The following is a 24256-nucleotide window of genomic DNA, read 5'->3' on the forward strand; positions in this document are numbered from 1 at the left end:
TGTAATTTTTGAAGGGTGCTGTGTGCTTTTTCTTTACCAAACAAGCAGTCCACAGTATTTCTAGAGAGACGTGAGCAGATACAATTCGATGGTGATGTAACACCTAGGATTCCCGTACAATGCCTTTATGTCTGAAATCGCTGCCTTATTAGTACCTTAGCTGATAGAAGTTCTGTTTTACACTCGTGAAATAGGATAAATTTTCAGTCTTTTTGATAGAAACTAATGAACAGATATGGGTTGATAATTTTTAAATGTAAATTATTTGAGACAATTCCAGTTTGGAGTCACAGCCAACATGAAAGTCAGCTGTGTTACATTTGAGAACGTGGACATTTTGAGTGTTTATAACACAGATAGGCCTTCATTAAAAAGTATTCTTTTACAACATGTGATTATAGCAAAGCTGTAATGAATATGACAGAAAGGCATAAAATTTTATTTATTACAAAGAAACACTGGCTGTTTAAAAGAAGGCACCAGTTATGGGCTAGCTGGTTAGCTCAGTTGGTTAGAGCACAGCTTTGTAACACCAAGGTCAAGGGTTTAGATCCCTATAATGGCCAGGTGCCAAAAAAAATAAATAAATAAAAGAAGGTACCAGTTACAGTGGAAACGTGTAAAAAATAGGTGAAGGCAATATAGTCTGAAATTCTTGAAATTTAATTTTCTCTTCCTTGGTATTTTAAACGTTTTACAAACAATCCTCAGTAGACTAGAAATGTTGGAAAAACCAGTATGATATGAATCTGTTAAAATAATGCCCTTGTTTTGTCTGAGCAGGAAGTGATCGATTCTGTTGTGTTCCAAAGAGGCTAGATTATGACCGGGGCATTGAAAGGTCAGTAGTGACCCAAGGAAAAGAATTGGAGGCATCAGCTGCAGAAAGAGGAAGCTGAATTGGAGGCGGGAGGAGAAGTGGGAGCTGTGGTGGGAGCAGCAGGGACTGGGGGCGTCTAGAGAAGCATGTGGGAGCGGAAGTCATAGCAGTGCTGATGCCAGTTGTCTTTTCTGCCCACATGCCATGAGCCCTATCTTCTACTGGGCTTTGCAAAATTTCGGTACAGCTGCAGGACTCCACTCTGGTATTTACCCAAGAGAAATGAAAATACATGTACGTACAAAGTCTTGTACACTAATGCTCCTAGTAGCTATATATGTAATAGTCCAAAATGGAAAACAATCTAGAAACTAAAAACAACCTAGATGTCGGTCAACAGGTGGTAAGTGGAATGCTACTCAGCAATGAAAAGAATTGGACTATTGATGCACATATCAACTGGGGAAATCTCAAAATCATTATGCTGAATGAAACAAAGCAGATATCCCCTCTCGCTCCCATAAAAAGAGTACGTGCCATATAATTCCATTTATATAAAACTCAGAAAATGCAAACTAATCTTTAGTGGAGAAAATGCACCAGTGGTTGTCTGGAGAGAGAATGGAGGGAGAGATGGATTGCAAAGTGGCACAAGAACTTTTGGGGGTGACGGAAATGTTTGGTAAATTGTGCTGGTTTCACAGACGTGTTCATATGTCAAAACACATGAAGTTGCACCCTTTAAATATATATAGTTTATTGTAAAAAAAAGTATTAAAAACACCCCCCCCAAAAACAGTAAGTATAAAATGTCAGTTAATAACAACAATAATGGTAGTAATAGTAATAATATGTAGGCACTATTATTATCTTTATTTTGCAGATGAGGAAACTGAAGCCCGGAGAGGTTAGGTAACTTGCCCAAGGTCACAAAGCCAGCTGCTGGTGTGGCCAGGATGCACTTTGACTCTAGGACCTGAACCCCACATAGGAAAGAGTGTGGAGATAGAGCAAGAAGAACAGGCAGGCCCAGAGAGAAGACTGTAAGAGGCCACATGTCAGAGGAGCAGTGGGGGGCGGACAGAGAGCCCTGGGCATGGGGAGAAGAGCCTCCACTGAGAACATTTTGTGGGCATTCTTTATTAAGTACAGGAACTTGTCTTTTCTCATTCACTTATTAATTCACACACCATAAAATCCACCCATTTAAAACATACAATTCAGTGGCTTTTAGTATATTCACAACATTATCATCACAATTTAATTTCATAATATTTTTGGCACCCCAAAAGAAACCCTGTACTTATCAGCTGTCACTCCTCGTTGTTCCCTCCCTTCCTTTCTCCTCCAAGACCTAGTCAACCACTAATCTATTTTCTGTTGCATATAGATATGTCTCTCCTGGACATTTCACATGAATGGAATCATACAATATAAATCTTTTTTGTGCCTGGCATCTTTTACTTGTTTTCAGGATTCATCCATGTTGTAGCATGTGTCAGTACCTCATTCCCTTTTATGGCTGCATAATACTGCGTTGTATGGATATGCCACATTTTGTCTATCTGATCATCAGTTGATGGACGTGGGTTGTTTTCATTTTTTGGCTATTATGAACAATGCTGCTATTCTCAATCAGTTTGTTTAAACAACTGACAGTTCAACTGGTGAAGAAAAAGGCAGATATTGATCATAGGCACAAATACCATCCAAGCAGAAGGCTCTCTATTTATTTGCAAGCCATCTGGGTTCTTTTGTATTTAACAAAATATGTGGGGACTCTTTTGAAATATTTTCCTGTGTGCTAAAGAATTTAGACTTAGGCTGCAGGTATCAATGACAGTGGTTCCTAATTAGTATTTAGGAAAATTGTGTATTGAGCACTTCATATGTGCTAGGCACTTCTTGTGAGGTTGATATATATTTTCCAGTATAATTCTTATACTAATCTATATGCTGATATTATTATTCTTATTATAAATGAGGCTTCTAAGGCACATAGATGTTGTAGCACATGCTGTGGATGCCTGGCTCCCTTTCTATTGGCCCACCTTTGAGTTCAGCTACAGGTGCATGCTGGAAGCTTCTCATCTTCAACTCCAGTCTCTCTGCTTCTTAGCCTGAGGCTTTGTCAGGAGCCATGGGGCTTGCTTAGACTGAATGTACCCAAGACCCCCTGCAAGATTTATCTTCTGTGGTCAGCAGTGGGGGGGAGGAGCCGCATGACATTCAGCTAGGGAAGAGGGAATGTGGTGATACTCAGCAAAGATAGAGAATTGGGCCTTCTGGTTATAAATTAGCAAACTTGCAAAAGAATAGTTGAATAGGATGTTTAAAATGAACATTTGGAAGAGGTCTGTTCAGTAAAACACTTAGGATCTATAAAGTGGTTATAGTATTTGTCCAGGAGAATAAAACACTGAAGGTCTATAAGAGGTCACAGTGTTTGACCACAGGAGTATATCATTAAATTAAGATGTTCAGCTTTTAGAATATTGGCATGGAGTTCAGTTGATAACGGACATGTACTTCTACCATGTCCCCCTTTCTGACTGTACAAATCTGTACACTATTACCAAAGAGTTCTCAGGCTCTGAATAAGCCTTTCCCCGGGTTATAATTGTTCATCATCGCTTTAGGAGACTTTTAAAGGAGGTGGAGGAGAAGGTGAGGAAGAAGGTCTTACCTAGAAAGCAACAGTGAGCTACCAGTGTCAGCAACATCAAGATTGTCACAAAGCCTGTTGTCATTAGTAACCTAGAATCTTCTAGTTCATCCTAGTGGCCCTGAGATGATTTTATCCTGTGTCCGAGATTTTGTTGTGATCTTCACTGAGTCCGTTGGGGATGTCACGGGGTAGTTTTCAGATTTTTTAACTTCTGAATATGTGATTTAAAGTTCTGTTGATTTTGAGGGGGATGATAATCTTGTGCTAAATTGTTGATGGAATTTAAATGAAAACCTTCATTGCCTGAGTCTTAGTTTTTCAATTATCTCATGTGGCCTTGTCATTTGCATGGATTTTGTGACAGTCTTGAGCTAATCGGGGCTGTGAAGAAATTGTGCTTATTTCAGTGGAAGTCAAATCAAATCAAATCACACATTTGATTTATGATATGCTGATGACTGTGCAGGGTACAATGACAGCTATGGATAGTGGTTACCAAGCCACATCTTCTGCATTCCTCTCCTGCTATACATATAGACATGCTTTGCATTCAGATATAGTAATTGGTGCCTTTTCTGAGAAGTTGGGGTTGAAAGTATGAGTGCTAAATTTTCGAATACCACAGTGTGATATGAAAAGCATGTTGTTAATTAATGAAATAGAACCAGGTAGGAATTTCTTGGACAGAAAAGAGAGGAATGGTGTTTTTAATCTGGGAGTGATCATGAATAATTCTTCTGAGCTCAGTTTTAAGCTCATACATCTTAATGTCGGACTTTATAAAAATTGTTTTCAAAGTGCTATGTGCAATGAAAGCTTCACCAAGAGGTGCTTGCATGTCATTACTGGGAATAGAACACTGTTCCTGTAGTTTTAACTCCCATATTACGTATCACTGTTCCTGTAGTTTTTAATTCCCACATTACTTAACTGGAACACAACTGGTTATGTAGTATAGTATATAAAATCTACTAGGGAATTCAGAATTTTGCAATTAAGTTTGAGGTCTTTTAAAATCATTATGCCTATTAAATGTGTCACTGTTAATTGTTTAATTATGACTTCAATAAAAGATTGTAGAATACGTATTTGGGAAAGTGCAAATACAGGTTACTGAGTGAAAAAAGTGGCCAAGGCTGATGTGTAGAGTAGTGGTAAAATCATCAAAAGCTTATAGCTCCCTCAAAGGAGAGATGAGCACAAGCCTGGGAGGCTGTTTGTGTATTTAGAACAGTTTGGATGGTTAGTGTGATTAGCTTGGTGTGTGGGGAGGGACAGTGGACAGTAAGGATGAGTTCAGCTAAAAGTAATAGAATGCTTGAGTTATAGTGGTTTATGTCATTCCTCAAAATGTGGTCCTTAGCAACACCACCTGGGAGCCTGTTATTGATACAGACTCTTGGGCCCCACCTCAGGGCTACTGAATCAGAATTTAAATGAGATTTCCAAGTGATTCATAGGCACGTTAAAGTGTGGTTTAGGCAATAACAATATTTAATTATCTTCCTTAATAAGGGTCTGGAGGCAAGCAGTTCCAAAGTGGCTGGGTCTACATCATCAGTAACACTGTCTTTCATCTCGTTGCACTCTGACATCCTTAGCATGTTGACTTTGGCCTTTTAGTCTGTGGCCTTACAGTTTCACGATGGCTGCTGTAGCTCCTTGCACAAGTGAGTTCCAAGCAGGAAGGATGGGGCAGACGTCTTCTAGTATCTCATTGGCCAGGACTGGGTGACATGTTGACTTTTAGATTAATCACTTGGGAAGAGGAATAGGATTAATGTGACTACTTTATACCATTCATTCAGTAAAAAAAAATTGATTGCCTACTATGTGCCAACTTATGAACATCCTTTGGGGCTAAAGCTGAGATCAAGGATCTCTATCCATTGTCTGAACAAAGTTAGGGTTTTACTAGTAAAGAGGAAATGGGAGAATGTTGTTAGTTAGGAATCAGTATCTGCCATGGGTAGGCTGAGACCAGATTTGGAAGGGTCTGGAAGTCATGTCAAGAATGGATGTAATCTAGTTGTCACTGGGGAATCCCGGTAGTAACATCATCAGATTTGTGTTTTAAGTAAACCAGCCATGTGGAAGATGGACTGAGACCAGTAAGGAGACCTCTACAGTGATCCACGTGAGAGACAATGAGACCGACCTAGCACAGTGGCAGGTGGAATGGAGGCGGGGATACATTTGGAGGCTGCTCTGAGGCAGAAATCTCTACTTCGTGATGCTGTATGTGGGCGATAAGGAAGAAAGATGATTCACTGAGACTTTGAGGGATAACTCACTCAGCTGTCTAATACTACTTGACATTTAAAAAAATCTATGTATTTAACACAAATATAATCATGTGACACAAAGCTTTGTAATTTAGATTTTCCACTTAATGTGTTATGAACTGATTTCTGTCTGTACATATAGAACTGTCTCATCCCTCTTTAATTTAGTTTTAATTGTTATTTATTTGAAAAATATTGTAAAACATAAGCAAGTTAAAAACCATTTATAATCTGATAAGTTAAAGAAACTGTCAAAAGTAAAAAAGGACTTGCCCCTCTATCTTGCTTCTGGAGAGTGTGCCTCCCCCAATTTTTTTCCACAGGTAATATAGACATATTGAGAGATTCCTACATACATACATACCTCTGTTTCTATATACATGTATAAAAACCGCAATGTGCAGTTTCCATTGTTACTCTTTCCACAAAAATTGCTGCCCTTTATTTGTCATGAGCACCTGTGCTGCAAGAATAACCAGTGTTAACTATAAGAGCTTTACCTCAAAGTTTATCCTTTTCGCTCTATTTGTGTACATACATTATGGCTATACAGTCTGCTTTTAATGAACTTTTATGCCATTTAAAAGTTTGTTTTGTTCACTGTCTCTCTCTTCACTACGATGTGAGTTTTACGAGGGCAGGAGTTTTTGTTTTATTCACAGACAGATCCCCACAGCCTGGACAGTGCCTGGCCTTAAACGGGTGCTCAATAAATATCTGTGGATCAATGGACAAACTTCCAGAAGATTATCCTCAATGTGCTTTGCTATCACATGTTTAAAACCACCAAATGGTTTTCCCTGTATTTCCATTCTGTGTCTTTTTCCCTTGACTTCCTGTGGTGTGCTCAGGAGTGCCAACCCATCTAATATTAACTTAAGAGGAGAGGAGTACAGTAATGAATTCCTTGGCGACGTCACTTGCTGTAGGCCACAGTGAAACATAAAGGATTATTGTTATCTGGTCTTTGGGGTTATCTGCACCACTGCCTGCCTGCCTCCCCTTGCATGAAGGATCAGGCTGGCTGCATAAACATCTGGACTCCCTCCATGGGGTGGGAGAACGTAAGCAGCTGATGAGTTTGATAGTACCATGGCTGCAGCAACACAATGTGGCGGGCATAGCACTTCCTTTCCAAAATAAGGAACCATGTGATACATGATATTACACAATGCTTTTATCCTTCACAATCATTGAAGTGATAAAACCACACTTTTAGAGATGAGGAAGTTTATCTTTAGACAAGAATATATAGGAAGTGGAGAGAGTTGAGATTCCAACATAGCCTTTCTGACTCTAAACTCCTATTTATTTTTGTCCTGCACCGCTTCTTTATAAAAGTTCAGAACAGGCTGTGTGGTGTTTTTCTTCGTTATCACTTTTAAGAAGGTTAATTCTGACATTTGATTTATATTTCCTGACAAACTACGTATTATTTTCCTCCCTCTCTTCCTTCTTTTTCTTCCTTCCATTCCTCCATTTATAATATAAAAGATGATAGTTTTTCATGATATCTTGTAGATGGTATATTTTAAAATGCCGGATGAAATTATCAGCAGTCACTCATGGAAGCCTTCACTGGAAAATATGACTTCAGCTAGAGTTATATGTTTTTTAAAATGCTATTTTTGCTGATCTCTACTTAGAGCAACAGAAACACAGATGGCCACAGTTGCTGGATTTGCTGCCATTTTTTATGCCCCCTTTCTCATATACATTTACGGTGAACAAGTTTACTTTTAAAAACATATGCTAAGAATAATGACAAATTTTTCAGATTTGAAGTTGTCTAGGAAAAAAATATGCTTCATGTTAGGAAAGAGTCTGTAAGATCAACAAAGCAGATTCATCTCCTAGAACATCCATTCTCTGAGCAGTCCATTTTCATGTCAAACCAATAAACACCAGATTCCTTAGCTTGGCAGTCAAGAACCTTGGCCATATTTGGTCTCAAATGATTCTTTATACTTTTTCCTCTAGTTCCAAGATTCTGTACTCTGTTCTGTAGTAAAATGGGACTGTTTATTTTTCCCAGTAGACAAGCTTTCCTCTTTTTGCCCATTGTTGTTTCTTTTATCTGGAGAGGTTTTTTCTTCCTTTTCTTAAGAAAATCATTCCATCTCTCCCAGCTCAGATGTCATTTCTGTGGAGTATGCATAAAGCAAATGTACTTCACAGGGCCTGGTTTTTCCAAAGCCTTGCAGTTTCAATTATTGACCTTGCAAAGGACAGGAAATTTTCCCCAGGCTATAGTCTCTGTTGTAAGATAAAGACTTGTAACACAGCAAGGTTGCTGGCTCAAAGACAGACAGGTTACTGAGTGATATGTGAGGATACTGGGAAATTGCTATAAGAAAAGAATGTTTGCTAAAATCAAGCTTTTGTTGCAAACTGCATTATGGAAGGTCACCTTGCTTGTTTTACTGCATGTTACCAGCTTCTATTGTTAAACTTGTTAAACTGTACTTAGCAAAAACTCCACCTATGTTCTTTTCCTGTAACTTCCTGTTCTGGAGAATAAATGCGGGAAGAAAACCCCAATTCATGGTTAATTTCCCAAATGGAAGGAATGCCTCTCTCTTGAGGGTTCCGGGAGATTAACCCCTTTTCAGGGCTTCTCACTGCTCAGAAGAGATGAGCTTTGAGTAATCTTTGGTGGCTCCATCACCCAGGGGAAAAGGGGTGACAAATCCGTGGGCAGCAAAGCAACAACCTGCTCCAGAAAGTTTTCCTGGATTGGATGTGCTTTCACACCTCTAGACCAGTCTTTCTTTGCCCCTTCTTTACCACACATGTACTACAACTTTTATTTAACTTTTTCTGCCCAAATTCATAGAACCATAATAAGGCTATTCATAAAAAATGAATGTGTCAAAACACTTGGAAAGAAGGCAATTAATTAGCAATAGTTCCTGCTAATGGCATACTGGGGGCAGCATTGCAGACAGGTAGCTGCAAACATTTTTTAAAAATATGCCTGCTATAGTGTTTGAAGAAAAACGATTCAATCTGAATGCCCGTAGATTGGCATGCATGCTCTACCCCACCCATCTCCCCTCTCCCCTCTTCTACCAGGCATTTAACATATTTACATTGCCTGCCTGACCCTTGATGGCATTTGAGTTCACAAGCTCCATGTAATGGTTACATCAATTGATTGATACACCAGGTCCAAGTCATGGCTCTGTCACTTACTAGCTAGCTGTCACATGTTAAAGTAAGAGTTCTAATAATATCTTTGAATGGCCCTTTGTATTTGAGGTGCCCATATGCAAATAAATAAGTATATTTTTGCTTATGGGCTCAAAATGCGGGCACACATATAGCCATGTGTCAAAGATTCCAGGAATGAATTGGAGAACAAACATTTATTATTGATTTGAAAGGGATCTCTGCAAAACTGCCTTCCACTTATCTCTAGGCCTTAGAAACAGAAGCGACCCTCTGCTGCTGTGAATTAAATCTGGACCAGGTTGGAGTTGGGTTGGCAAATGTATGCCATTCCAACTCTCCAGTGTCCTGTGCCTATGGCAGACATCATTAGCAGTCATATTACCCAGATAGGGCCTCTCAGCTCTCCCTACAACTACGAGTTAGATTCCACTACTAAAAGACCAGAGCTGGCAAAAGGGGTAAGTCAGGGTGAAACATCTTGGTATCTTGCAGTTAGAGGAACTTTGAGGACACTGCTTTAGTGAAAAGTGGAAGACTTGAATTTATTAAAGGTTAGTAAGAAGTGAAATCGTGTAGGCAAAGTACATTATCAACTAGAAAGTGTTATAAAGGTGGCTGCTATGTTTTTACTGTTTGCTGTGCGCTTTATGTAAGTGGTTTTTGATCATTTCACAGTGCTGAAAAGATGGGCGTTACCTCTACTGTATGGATGTGGAAGGAGGCTTTAAGTAACTTGCCCAAGCTTCACAGCTAATGGAAAGTGGTGCTGCTGAGATTCCCATTCAGGTCTGTCTGAAATCAGGCCTGAGCCTTTTGCATGAAGTCATCTGCCTCCCAGATCATGCACTAGGCGCTAAGTTATTACACACCCAACAATTTCTACTATAATTAAAATTCTATTTAAATATAAAATTCTCCTCCAGCTGTCCCCTGCTTCCACAACCCTTCCCCACTAAGGCCCCCACTTTTTGGAATATGTGAACATAATTAACTTGCACAGAGAAACAGGAGACAGGAAATAGCAAAGGACAAAGGAAAAAAGGCCAGGGTTAGGTCAAGAGCTTCCCACGTCTTCCCTTCTCAGCCTAGCATGAGCCGAATGGAAGGAAGCCTAAGTAAGCACCTAAATGATATGCGCTAGAATAGAAACTCAAAAAATATTTGTTGAATGAATAAATGAATGAATAAATTACTTAACCTCTCAGTCTTCAGTTGTGTCACCTGTAAATAAAGAAGTTCAGCTATATGATAACTTTCCAGTTTAATATCCTGTGGATTTAGTTATGAGGATGTCAATAGTTATAATAATTTTTGGTTATATTATTACTGATTTGGAGGGGTTATTATAAGGATGATAAAAAGAAAATTCTAAACTTAAATAAGTGAAATTGACCAAAAGTTGGACCAAAAAAAAAAAAAAATGTTTCGAAAATCACCCAAAGTCCAGTGATAAGCTGGTCTTTGACTTAAAGTATGTCTGTGGTCAGCACAGGGTAATACTTTGCAGCTTTTCTGAGGGTCTTTAACCTTTCCACGATAGCCATTCATCATTTAGTTTAATTATCTCTTTGGCAATGAACATGAATTCTTCTTTACAGGCATCTCTTTGGCTATGATGCCCTAGGGCGTGGGATATGAAACCATTACAAAAATACAAACCAGGTCCATTGCTAAAGTCAATAAAAATCATTTAGTTGAAGCTGTGCATTTTATTAGATTACTCTTATTTTTTAACTGATTCACTTAGTAGTATTGTTTATAAACAATTTTTAAGTCAAAGAACAATTTAAGAATTAATCTATAGAATATATAATAAATTTCTACAAATCAATTATATATATATAAAGACAACCCACTAATGGGCCGATAATGGAAACAGGCAGTTTACAGAAGAAATGTAAATAACTACATAGCACATGAAAAGATGGTCAACTTCACTTGCAACCAGAGAAAGGTAGATTAAAGTAAGAAAACATTTCATACTCATTAGATTTGCAGAACTTCAGGATTGGGGAGGATATGAGGAAATGGAACACAGGCACTGCTGGTGGGAGTATAAATTGGTTAAGGCTATTCTGCAGATAATATGGCCAGGGACAGTAAAGGTGAAGATGGAAATACGCTTAACTCACTGGGTGTTTGTGGCCCTCCAAAATTCATATGTTGCAACCCTAACCTCCAATGGGATCGCGTTAGAAATGTCAACCTAAAGGAAGAAACTAAGTTTATTTAAAACAATGAGTTTATTTGGGCCAAATTTGTGGACAGCAGCCCAGTAGACACGGATTCAAGTTGCTCTGATTATGTGTTCTAACTGGCAGCAGTTACTTTTATTTTATTTATTTATTTATTTATTTATTTTGGTCGTTTTTTTTTTTTTTTCGTGACCGGCACTCAGCCAGTGAGTGCACCGGTCAGTCCTATATAGGATCCGAACCCGCGGCGGGAGCGTCGCCACGCTGCCAGCGCAGCACTCTACCAAGTGCGCCACGGGCTCAGCCCGCAGCAGTTACTTTTAAAAGACTTTTAAAGGGAAAAAAGAAGTTAAGGGGCAGTTCCAAAGTTGTTTGTCAATAATTTACTTTGGTTCATTAAAGTAATATAAGGTACTGATTGGCTCTACATTGCTCTTTGTCATAAATTCCAGAACATTGCAACAAAGAAAGTGAGGGTAGCATTGTACAACTTGTGATAACATTTAGATAATTTATAACCTCTGGTGATGGCAGCTAATCTGGATTCTATTGCCAAAACATGCCTTTAGCATTCTCCCCAGACATGGGCACTGGGGACATGATTAAAGCCCTATGCTCATATTTCTCTGGGCCTGTTAAGTTTTGTAGACTTCACATGGCTCAGATTGTTCTGGGTCACTTTTCTTTCTCAAGAGGTGGGGCCTTTGGGAGGTAATTAGGTCATGAGGAAGCAGCCCTCATGATGGGATTAGAGCCCTTATAAGAAGTAGCACAAGAGAGCTTGCTTCCTCTCTTTGTCTTCGCCATGTGAGGACACAGCAAGAAGGCTACTGTCTGTGAACCAGGAAGCAGGTCCTCACTGGACACTAGATCTGCTGGCATCTTGATCTTGGACTTTCAGCCTCCAGAACTGTGAGAAATAAGTGTTTGTTGTTTAAGGCACCCTGTCTATTGTAATTTATTATAACAGCTTTAACTGGGACACCCAGCAATTGGACATGTATACAAAGAGACAACTATAAGGGTGTTGTTGCTATTGCAAAAATAAAAAAATAAAACATCTATATGTCTGTTAAAAAAAGTATTATATATACACTATGTTACTATGTAGGAAAAAATTGAAAAGCACAGAATACTACTTTTATTGTTTGTGGATTGACACCTATGGGGTTAATATGTAAAAAGAGAGGGGGAAAGATACACCCAGTGCAGGATGGTGGTTACCTCTTGAAATAGAGGGAGAACTCTATAAGTAACATTTTACTTCTTAAAAAAATACATATATGTACCTATGTACAAAATATCTAAAACTATTAAAACTGGGTAGTTGCTACATGGGTATCTGTTATATTACACCATTTAAGTTTTGGAGAAATATTTTATAATTAAAAAAAAACTTGGAAAACAAGAATGCTGTAATTCAAAGTCAGATATCAGATTCTGCTCCTTTGTAGAGTAGGCATAATGTCTTTCCTCTTTTACTCTCTAGTAGCTAATTTCTACTTGGCATTTGGGTGCCTGCTGAAACCTACAGGTTGGCTTGGGGCCTTCTCTGTATGCTTTCATAACACCCTCTCTGTTCCTTCTAGCTGCACTTACCACCCAGTCATGCCATTTCCTGTTTACTTTCTGTATGGGCCCACTGGACCATACAATGTTCCTCTAGGGGCAGGTGGCTTGTTTACTGTAGCATGCCTAGGGACTGTTGTGTGGGGACGCACAGAAGATATTTAGTAAGTGACTGAATGAATTAATGGATACTTCAATGGCCTCAGTTCAGTGCTATGCACCTGGTGGGCCAGGTTTGATACATGAAATCATCACTTGATGAATCACAACTATAAAGTACTGTTTGTTGGCCCAGGGGGCTGTGTGCCCCTTTTTTGGATTCCCCCAGCCTTCAGTCCATGCACCACAGTCTCACAGTTGGAGAGGAGGAGCAGGGTGATGTGCTTCACGTAAGGTGATTCTAAATCTTGTCCTAGATCCACTGGCACATCTAACTCAAGAATCAGGTTCCCATTAGGCATTGGCAAGGGCCATACCTCATGCAACTGAATTTCCTGGGCACTGGGGGGTCAGGGTCCTCCAGTCCCCAGCCTGGCCAGCTTTTTACAGGGAGGACAACTGCTCCCGCTTTCCCATACCCAGCTAAGGCTGCAAGGCACAAACCCATCACAGGCATTTAATTTAGCACATATTTTATAACGTTCCTGAAGGAAGCTTGGAAGGGACCTTGGAGAACGTAAGTCTAACCTCCACAATTTACAAGGTGGAAACAGGTCTAGAGATGCAACATGAACTGCCTGAGGTCACACAGCTGGTTGGCCACAGGTAGAAGCTAGCAGCTTGTACCTGGACGCCTGACCTCTTGTTCACCCTGTGCTACCTCATAGAGAGAAAGGCCCCAGAAGCCCATGTTCAAATCAATTGGATCATTTAGATGACTCCTGACCCTCATCTGAAAGCTGAATTTTACTTTCACCTTGCCCAGCGCATAATCCCTGTCATGTTTGAAAAATTCCAGGTGAGAAGAGCAGTGACTCAGACCTTCCCACTTAAAAGCATTTAAGAAATTGAATGAGCTTCTATCACAAATGGAAAAGAGAAGCGATTTCCTTCTTATATCTTCTCAGCCCTCACATCTCCTGTCAAAGCCAATAGAGGTTGTTTTCAATTATGTAGCTTCTCTAGCTGCGCATAGAGACTAGGGTGCAGATGATGGTTTATTTTATAATCTATGCATTCCTTTGCTAAGCACTAGACCCAGACAGACCTTTTATCTTCATGTTTTTTAGAGGGGTGTTTACCTAGGAACATGGCACTTGGGTCTTATGTTCTGGAATGGGTGCTTACTCAGTGCACCTGAAAACTGTGCTGAATATGAACAGGCACACTCTTTGTGAAATGCAAGTGTACATGCCTTGGTGGACTTTCTGTCAGAATCTCAAGCTACCAGCAAGGAATCAGAAATATGAATTGTCTTGCGCATCTATGCAGAGGTTCGTGGCTCTCTATTAGGCACAAGTAACAAACACAGAAGGCTCACCATTCTTTCCAGGTGCTGGTTGTGCCTTGTGACCCAAAATACTGAGACACACAAATTTAGGCTTTGAAAAGAGTGAGGACATTTACAAAGAGCTTCAATTGTGTTTAAAACTTGGCAATTTTAAAGGAATTTGATTACGGTAAATAAATAGAAATTGTTATAGAAGTGAGAAATCACCTTAATCAAAGATAAGCTAAACCGCTTTATGAAAAATAGGAATTTATGATTTAATATGGAAGAAGGGGAAAAAGGAAGTATGGGTCAGATTTTTATTCACTATAGATTTGATAAGGAAATATGAATTGATATTTTTCAGTCCTATTTTTTAAGGAGAAACATAATTTTCAGTTTAGAAAAAAAGTAATTTTTTGGTGAAATTAGTGCTATGTAAAGTGATGTTTTAAATGTTTTCATTACAAATTATGATAAAATATCTGAGTTTGAAGCTGAGAGCTTATGTTTATTTAAACAAAGGGTGTGGATGTCAAAGTCTTTTGACTCTAAATTTTTACTATGTTCTCTTTTATGAGCTCATTACCACTGTGTTTTTCCATGAATTTGAAACATGTGTACAGTACTTCAGAGAGAAAATTATTTGCATAAACTTTATAGCCTGAGCTAAAAATAGAAAAACACTGTTTCTATTTTTGGAATGTCTTACAAGCTAAAAAGTGATCATGATTACTGTACATATTAAGAAAAATACTTAGAAGGGAATAGATATTTAAATAGGAAAATATAACAAAATATAATACTTTAGCTAGTTTTGAAATGTCACAGCATTTTAATGAATTGATTGTCATTTTTAATGAAGAGATAAATGTGTGTCATAAAGTAAATTTCTGTTTTAGCAAGACTGTTGCATGAGTAGAGAAATAAGGCATCCCAAAGTTGTGAACTTCATTCTGGAGGGAGTTTGTTACTGTTTGGTCCCCTCTAGAGTTACAAGTTCAATGGTTCCCCTTTATACTGCAGAGTCAGTATTTCTAGTTATGCTGCAGCCAGATTTTAATTTTGCAAGGCTTTTGGATAAATTTAGTGAAGGTGGCTGGAGCCACTAAAAATGTTCTTATTAAATCTGCTTGCTGGTATTGTAGCTTAAAAGAAATTACAATTTAACACACAAAATCAAAACATAAAATTAGAGACCTTAATTTAAATGTTGACATGCATATATCAAATGTTGACGTGGATATATCTTTAGGTAATCACCCGAATGTATTGCCTCCCCCCAAATAAGTCCTCACCAGATTTGGCCTTCCACATTCCCCCTACACTTTCTTTCCTTCAATTCATCAATTTTTTTGAGCACTGTTTGCTTTGAAGCTGGCCTAAAAATACTCAGTCTTGTCACCCGAAGACTCCCATCTGAATCTGGCATGATTTAAAACATGACTGTGGGTGTGTACTTGAGAGAAAGTGAGAGAGCAATGTAGATGGGTAAGGAGGGACAGGGGTGGGGGCAGAGTGGGGGAGGAGTAGTGGGAGTGAGTGGGATCCATCCTTGGGAGGAATTTCTGAACTGCTGAAAGTGTGGGACACTAGTAATGCTTGTGCACTCCGAGTCTCTGCCCAGCCAGAATGATAGAATTTACCAGAGACTTTTAGATGGTTCCCAGCTTGGTTCATAGAGTTAAAGTAACAAATGGAGCACAGTCTTGCTGTTAGACATAGCAACTCGTGAAAAGGGAGGGGAAAATATCGAGAGATGACCTGGAGGCCGACCCATCCTGGAATTAGTTTTGGCTAACACAGCCTCCTCTTTGATCTTAACTGTTTCTCCTGTCATATTTTGTGTGTCTGTAAACCCAGCTCTGAACTTGAGACCTCCAGCTCATCATTTCTGTTTTACTTCTACATTTGAAACGTATCATACCCACCATTGCTCCAATCTCAATCACTGTTGCTGCTACTACTTCCATTAGTGCCACCACCACTACACCTACAGCTAACATTTGCTGAGCACCTACTACATGCCAGGATTCAGGCTGAGTGTCTGATACGCACCATCTCATCTAATCCTAAAACTAGGCCTTTTAAGTGTGGGTTTCATTATTACAAAGCTCAGGGAATTAACTTGCAGGTGTTCAACCATCACCACACAGAGAGGTTTTTAAAATTAAGACATAATTCACATACCGTAATTGGATCTCAGTGTATTCGCAAAGTTGTGCAACCATCATCACTATATTAATTCCAAAACATTTTCATTATCTCAATGAGAAACCCTGTACCCATTAGCAGTTTCTCCCCATTTCTCCCTCCCTCCAACCCCAAGCAACCACTAATCTATTTTTAGTCTCTATGGATTTGCCTCTTTTGAGCATTTCTTATAAATGGGATTATACGACATATGGTCTTTTGTGACTTGCTTATTTCAATTAGCACCATGTTTTCAAGGTCCATCCACGTTGTGGCTTGTATCAGTACTTCATTTCTTTTTACAGCCAAATAATATTCCATTGTATTGATCTACCACATTTTGTTTTTTGCATACATCAGTTGAGGGACATTTGGGTTATTTCCAGTTTTTGGCTATTGTGAATCATGCTGCTGTGAATATTCATGGACAAGTTTTTGCATGGGCATATGTTTTCAATTCACAGAGGGATTTTTAGTCTTGGATTGTCTGGACTTGATATTATCCTTAGCAATTTTTTTTTTTTTTTCTTTCTGGAAACAAACTTTTATGCCTGTAAGGAATAACTGCAAACCACCAAACTACCACTTACTTAAATTCTCTGTCTACTCTGTAAGCTCTGATTTCTGTCCTATCTTCTCCTATGTAAGGCCTGATTTCTAGAGAAACACCAAGCCTCCAAGCCTTTGTCCCCCTGGTCCTCATTCCTGGAAAGCCCACTCCTTTACCAATATGTGTATGAGGTCTGAAGTCTTCCAGCCAGGAAGCTGGTTCTTCCTTCGCAGCCTGAAGTAATTTTTCCCTCCTCTGGGAACTGCAGGAAGCTGCACTGGGACCTTTCCTGAGGCATCTTCACTCTCCCCTGCCTGATCTTCTCTGCTACTCTGGATGCCCCTTGAGGGCAGGATTCAGGAGTGACTCTCCCTTGCTAATCCTTGCAAGGAGTTGCTTTACACAGTAGGTGCTGATGAATATTCATATTTGTGAACTAAATAAATTCCTGGTCAGTTGCCAGGTGGTTCTGAGTCACGGGAAAGCCAGTTGAATTTCCTGGTACTGTTACAGTGGCTCTATTTTTAACCAGGTCTATGGTGGGAAGGAACAGACTGGCAGGGTGAGGTCATGCTTTTGCGGGCTTCCCTGCCACCCTGTCCTCCACAGTTGAGTTGGTGGAGGGCAGCCCATCTAGCATCTCCTCCTGAACTCCCAGGAGCTTTTGCAGTCCTTGCTCCACCTCAATAGAAGGAACTTGAGGGCTGGCTGGTTCGCTCAGTTGGTTAGAGCACAGTGCTATAACACCTAGATCACAGGTTCAGGTCCCCCTACCAGCCAGCCACAAAAAGAATTAAAAAAATAACTTGGCAGAAAGCTGGGGCAGGAGTGTCAGGGTTTGTTTGAAGGGTACGGTGAGGCTTAGTAGGGAAGCACCTCTTCCAGTTCTTGGGTTTTTTTCTCCCTCTTTTCAAGTCTTAGGAAAACTGAGATGGTAAGATATTAAAGCATCCTTCTGTAGTTACTTAGAAAGACAGCAGTCTTGGATTTTCTGTAGGAATGCTGTCATGTTTAGATCTCTGCAGGTTTTTTTTGGATAGCCTATTACTCTCCATGGAGCAATCACATCTTTTTTTTTTTTTTAAAGGAACTAGAGCTTTCTTAATCCTGGCTGAAGATCAGAATCACCTTTTAGAATATATTTCCAAGCTTTAAGTAAACTCATAGGTCAACACTAATAATTACCTCTCTGGCTGAATTAATTCAGCTGACACATTTTGCTTGGCTGGGTGGAGTGTTTTAATAATTGAGCATGCATTCACCAACATGCCACAGTTCCTTTAGTCCTTATTGTCTCACACCTAGCCCTCTTCACACATTTATATGACCTACCTGCCCTTTGAGGTCCCTGAGAACTTGACCTCTGCCCCAAAGCAGCTAAATCATCTGTCCTCCTTTCCCTTCCACCCCCTGCACTATAGGTGACTCTGATAGGCAGTCAGGCCTGGGAACTATTGGTGTCTTTGAGCAATGACTATTCTTTCTGTAGAGGGTCTCATTTCTGGCTGCATGAGAGAATTACCTGGGAGCTGTTAAAAATTAGTGATGCCTGGTATATATACAGCCCTTTCATGTGGGAATATACAGTTTCATGGAGGAAGGACAGTCTGGTCCTCAGATAGGAGGGAGAGTGGTATTTTAAGGAATATTGTTTTAGTTGAGTGTAGGATTGGTTATATTATCTGATAGGAATTTTCTCTTTAATGAAATTCCAGATTATAACAGAGAATTTCTTTGTGTGGTGTGACTGGCAATCTACATGTTGGCAATGAATTAAAATAAAAACTTTTATGTATGTTTCTTAAAATATTTGGTGTTAGAGTTTCTACACGTTACTGTCTATCAAGCCCACCCAAGGGAAAGGTCCCTACATTCCCATGAAATGAATGATTCTGCCCACTTCTGGATTAGGCAGGGAATCCTGGACCAGAGGGAGACCTCTGCGAGTCTAAAAGATAACGTTAACTTCAGGCAAGTTCAAACCAAGATCTACATGAACTTCTACCCTGGATGCGTATGTGTGGAGAATTGGATCCCAATTTATACAATGAAGCTTTCATATCCCTGCACACTTGTCTTTTGTAACCCTTGTTACATTCTGGATTTGGTTTGACTTTATTTTTTGCAAGACATGCAATTTTTATTCTCCTAAATTTAATGTAATTTCTTTCTTTCTCTTTTTTAGCATCTTTACCTGTGTCAGAAAATTTATCTCAGTTATAGGTACTTCAGGTTTCTGTAGTCAATTCAGGGTTCTCCTCACCCTTTCCCTAGAGCTGCTTCTCAGTTCTGGACATTTTTGGAGGGCTGAGTCTGGGGGTTGGAGTGATGGACTGTGATGACGTTTGTCATGGGTACAGCATGTCCAGTCTGGTCCTCAGCAACCCATCTACCCACTTCAAAGCTATGTTGTTGACCAGGAGCTCTCCACATCTCTCTCTAGTTGAACTAGTTTACACCATCCCAAGGACACAGATAATTTAAGCTGCTTTCGCAAGGGGCTATTGGTTAGTAATATTTTCATTACTTTTTAAGACCAAGGTGAATGAATCTCATATACTAGTGCTTCTCAAACTTTAATGTGCATACTAGTCACCTGGAATCATGGTAAAAGAAGGTTCTGATTCAGTAGGTGTGGATTAGGACAGGGCCTGAGATTCGGCATTTCTAACAAACCACCAGTTGATGCAGAGGGTGCTGGTCCATGGACCACAGTCTGAGTGGTAAGATCATAGAGGCCGCAGGAGTTCTCACATTAATGGAGCTCTCAGCCTCCATCTCTTCTAGTTGCTTGGGAAATTGATGTGGCAATAGTGAAAGATTTAGTTAAATGGATGCAAATGCACTCCCCTTTTCTACCTGAAGCAGGTAATGTCACTGCTTAAAAGAATAGCACTTCCCTAAGGTGCTCCTCAGGCCCTTTTCAGCTTGAATGATATAAGTCTTGACATTCCCTGTGCCTTCATGTTTATCTCATTCCTATGCATCCTACCTGGAAGGGGGAGAAAAGATCCCCCCCCCCATGATCCTCTCCTTTTGATATTCATGCCTTTGTGTAATCTCCTCCCCTTAAGTGTGGACTAGACTTATTTCTCTGCTTCTAACAAATAGAACACAGCAAAAATGTTGGGGTGTCACTTCTGAGATTAATTTATAAAAAGACTGACTTGTTTTTGGACTTGTCCTCTCTCTCTTGGATGGTTTGTGCAGGGGGATGCAAACTGCCATTTTATGAGAGGACCAGCAAGACACTGAGGCCCTGAGTCCAACAGCCCGCAAGGAAATGCATCCTGGCAACAGCTACGCGAGTGAGCTTGGAGGGGATCCTTCAGTCCCAGCAGTCTTGTCTTGGGAGGACTGCAGTCCCAGCTAACAGCTTGACTGAAACCTAAGAGAGACTCTGAGCCAGAGGCACCCAGCTGACATCTCTGGCGGAGGGGGTTTCTGACGCAGAAGTTGTTTGTTTTAAACTTCTCGGTTTAGGGGTAATTTATGTGGCAATAGGTAACTGGTGCACCCACTAAACTCAGATGCCAGATTTTAGGGGAACATTAAAATGTCCTATTGGTCCATCATGAAGATAATGAACAACATAACAAAATGAAAAGAGAAGCAGAATTCTTGGGCTTGGGTGGCCATTTGGCTCGAGGAACTCAGTGAGTGGCCCGACCTGACACATACATCACACATCGGCTACTAGACCTTTGGACTTTTTTTTCTTTTTTCTTCAACGTGTAACTCAGGAGCGTCTGAGTTTGAAACTCAGCTTAACCTTTGTAGGCATAAACCGACCACCCTGTCTCACCATGCAGCCTTGGGGGAGAAGAAAACTGGGGAAATCAACGTTTCTCAAGTTGCTAAAACCTCCCGGCAGACAGGAGCTGAACGTTCTTTTCCTCTGCCCCATTTCTGGTCTCCATTGCTGAGTTTTCTGACTCCAAGTAAACCACCTTTGATTATATAAAGGTATTAGGGGCTGGGGAAACACAGGTCCTTTTGTCACTAGCCATCTAGGGCCTTTAGGAAGAAACGCCATGGGGGTGGAGGTAACCCCTGGAAAGTTGGGCGGGCTTTGTGCTCGCTCCAGCGCTGCGACTTTATCAAACCTCAGGGACAGGAATTCCTAGATTTCTGAAAGTTGTGCGAAACAGATCCCAGAGACCGGGAAAGCCGCGACCCTAGTCATCAGGGCTCCCCGCGCAGCCCGAGACATCCCACAGAAGGGCGATGCCAGGCGGATCCCAACTTCCCGCCGCGAGCGGAGCGCGGGGGTGGGCGGGGCCAGGGAGCTCCCTCGGCTCCCCCCCTCCTCTCCCCTCCCCCTCCCACCTCTCCCCTCCCCCTCCCTCCGCTCCCCCGCCCTTTCCCCGCTCCCCGCCCCCTCCCCGCGCTCTGCCCTCCCACTTCCCTTCCTCGGCCGGACAGCCCGGCGGGCGACACCTCTCGGGGCAGTGACGAGCGAGCGGGGAGGAGCCCGCCGCCGCCGCGGGGGGAGCGATGGTCCGGCCTCGCCGCGCCCCGAGCCCGCCCCCGGCCGCCCGCGGGCCCACGAACCAGAGGCGGGAGTGAGCGGGAGTGAGCGGGAGCCCGCGGGCGAGGAGCAGCCGCCCGGCCCGCGATGTCACCTTTGTTCAGCTGGGTGGCCAAGGTAGGCGGCGTCGGGGAGCGTCGGGCCGGCGCCCATGACCGGAGCGGACCGCCCTGCGGATCCCGCGGCCCGGCGGTCGCGGTTCTGCGAACATAAGTAACCGTCCGGCGGCGAGGGGCGGCCCGCGGCCCGGGGACGGCGGCCGGCGAGCGGCCGGGTCGTTTCCCGGGTTCTTCCCATTCATTAGTCTTTGGTGCCCGTGGGGGAAACAGGCAAGCTAGCGTAGCGCCCATTTCACAGGCCGGGAGAGTGAGGCTCGACGCCGAGCCACAGCTGCCTGGGTCTCGCGCGCTGGACTCGCCGCTTGGTGTTCCCCGGCGGTGGGACCTTATGTGTCATCGTCCTTGATACAGATTTGTGCTTGGTTGTCTGGGACAGGTCGCTGAGGATGCCAAAAGGGTGACCTTGGTGCATCCAGAGTGTGTTTCGTTTTTAAACCTCTGGTGTGAGTTTTGAATTTAATTTTTTTTCCTTCTGTTTCTCTAGAGATTTATTTTCAGAATATCAGCGTTTTCAGAATAACTGAACGTTCCAAAGCCAGGCCATTTCCACTACTGCTAAAAACGACGGGATTGTGGTAGATTCCTTGGGTTCCCACCAGCTCGAGAACACAGGGATAGAATTATTTTTATAGTCTCTTGTAGTACCAGGTGTTTGAGTGTTTTGAATGATCCTCGTATGTCCCTCGCCGTGGGCTCCGCCGCGCTGCTGGCCCCTCAGCGGGGCGGGCCTCCTGTGTACTGCAGGTTAGTAGTAACAAGCTCGTGTTGAGAACCCGTTAGCCATTCTGTGGCCCCTTACAAACAATCATTAGGTGGCTGGTATATCTTGTGATGATGTACGCTTTCACGGTGTTATTTTCTAAGTACATTTTAATGTATACCTGTTTGTGAGCAGATATGGCTTTGCCTATAATCTAAGTGATAAGAAAATGGAGACAGAAACTAGATAACGCTAGTTTTTCCAAAGGCACTATGCAATGACAGTACACCTCTGAATCCTCACCAGAATCGTTTCCTGAAACATAGCTGGTGGTAAAACGAGATGACTTTCAAAAAAGTTTTGAGTCATTGTAAAGTAGTTTTGTACAAAAGAAAGATTGAAAATGCCCACATTTCTGGTTTGAAGTGATAGCTAATCAGTTCTTAGAAATAAAATGTCAAAATTTAAAAACGATATTATGTAGTTTAAAAAGTAATTCAGAGTGTGTAATTATATTTTACTTACTCAATGTAGGTTGAGGATTTGAGTCTACTTTTATATTGTTATATTTCAGTACCATAAGGCCAAAGGAAGAAAAATTGACACTCATTAAATTGTTTTATTCCAAAATCAATAAGAAGTTAATTTTAAAAAGCTTATTGCTAGTACTGTTTTTAAGTTTTATTTACCTTTCAGAACTTATTTGTTAAGATGCTATTAACTACAGGAGTGACGTAGACTTTTGTTTACTTTGGTACAGAGGGGACAGTGGAAACACCAAATGTTTTAATGTCATAAAACATCAAGGACCTTTACAAGGATTGTCAGACGTCTCCAAGTGGCAATACTTTTGAAAAGTTCATGTAAATGAACTGTATGCTGATAACTTGATTTAGATATTGAATCATGTTTTCCAAAACTGTTATTTAGACTGCGAAACAATGACAACAGGCTGGTGTGTTAGCTCAGTTGGTTACAGTGCGGTGTTGTAACACCAAGGTCAAGGCTTTATGGATCCCAATGCTGGCCAGCCGCCAAAAACAAGACCAAAAGAAACCAAAACAATGACAGCAAAAAACGATTAAATGTTTTTGGAGCAAATTTATCTGTAGCTGTCAGCATAATTTTTAAAAATGTAGTTATTATTTTTATATTTCATTTTCTGTAGGTGGTGCAGGTATTGCTTTTGGGGTTTGGGTTTGCTTTTAAAAGCAGTGGGAAGCCATTAGAGGGTGTGAGAGGAGTGATGCAACTCATGTATATTTTGAATGGAAGCAGATGGACCACTTGGGCTGTTGTGGTTCAGGCAGGAGGTGATGGAGGTAGCTTGGACTTTAGTAAAGGAGGAGGAACACCAGTGGATCTGTCTTTGTTTATCTTCTGAATTGATGTAACCCGGTGGCTTTGCTATCTTGTTTGAGATTGGTGCAAATAACCGGGTAAATTGCTTCTTACCTGTTGAGTACAAGTGTAACTTGTCCTTTGATCAGCTGCTTCTAACCACAGCTTTCAGGCACAGTGGTGTCTTGACTCTGGGCTTATTTATTTGCCTTTGAGGTTTCCACAGACTGGACCAGCCCGCCTTGGGTGCCTCTGGACAATTGAACTTGCCCTTCTGTTTACCAGCACACAGCACAGCAGCCTTCCGTAAGGTGTGAATATGACTACAGCGAGTATTTAGGCAACAATTCTGTTGTCTTGCTTAAAGTCAGTTTTTGTGTTCGTTTGTCCTTGAGATGTGTCCTTAGGTTAATGTGATGCATTATTTTTTAAAAAATTAAAAAATTTTTCTTCTGTAGGCTCATATTATGTTTAATTAGCGGGTGCTTGAGTTTAATAAGGAGGGAAGAACTCCTTATTGTCATAGTCAAACCATTCCTTGAATTTGAAAAATTTGCTGCCTCTGCTAAGCAAAGCTGGTGTAACCCCGACCAAGATTTCTGCAGAGTTCCTGTGGGGCATTTTTGTCTCGTAGTGGAGGCAGCCTTTCCTTTGGCTTTGGGAGTTTTAGTTGCTTAGAGTG

General features: G+C 41.1%; 1 protein-coding gene across 4 annotated transcripts in view; it reads left to right on the forward strand.

Moving 5' to 3' along the window:
* Positions 1-24256, forward strand: part of TBC1D1 (TBC1 domain family member 1) — a 218348-nt gene that overhangs the window by 36050 nt on the left and 158042 nt on the right. Inside the window, exon 1 of one of the 4 annotated variants that reach the window (XM_063108171.1) lies at positions 21382-21531. The exons of the other annotated variants lie outside the window; for them this stretch is intronic. Coding sequence (XP_062964241.1) covers positions 21502-21531 — 30 coding nt within the window. The 5' untranslated portion in view covers positions 21382-21501. Of the gene's footprint in view, positions 1-21381; positions 21532-24256 lie in introns of those variants that run through there. 4 annotated transcript variants of the gene reach the window in all.

This window comes from Cynocephalus volans, chromosome 9, assembly GCF_027409185.1.
Source record: "Cynocephalus volans isolate mCynVol1 chromosome 9, mCynVol1.pri, whole genome shotgun sequence".
Taxonomy (NCBI): Eukaryota; Metazoa; Chordata; class Mammalia; order Dermoptera; family Cynocephalidae; genus Cynocephalus; species Cynocephalus volans.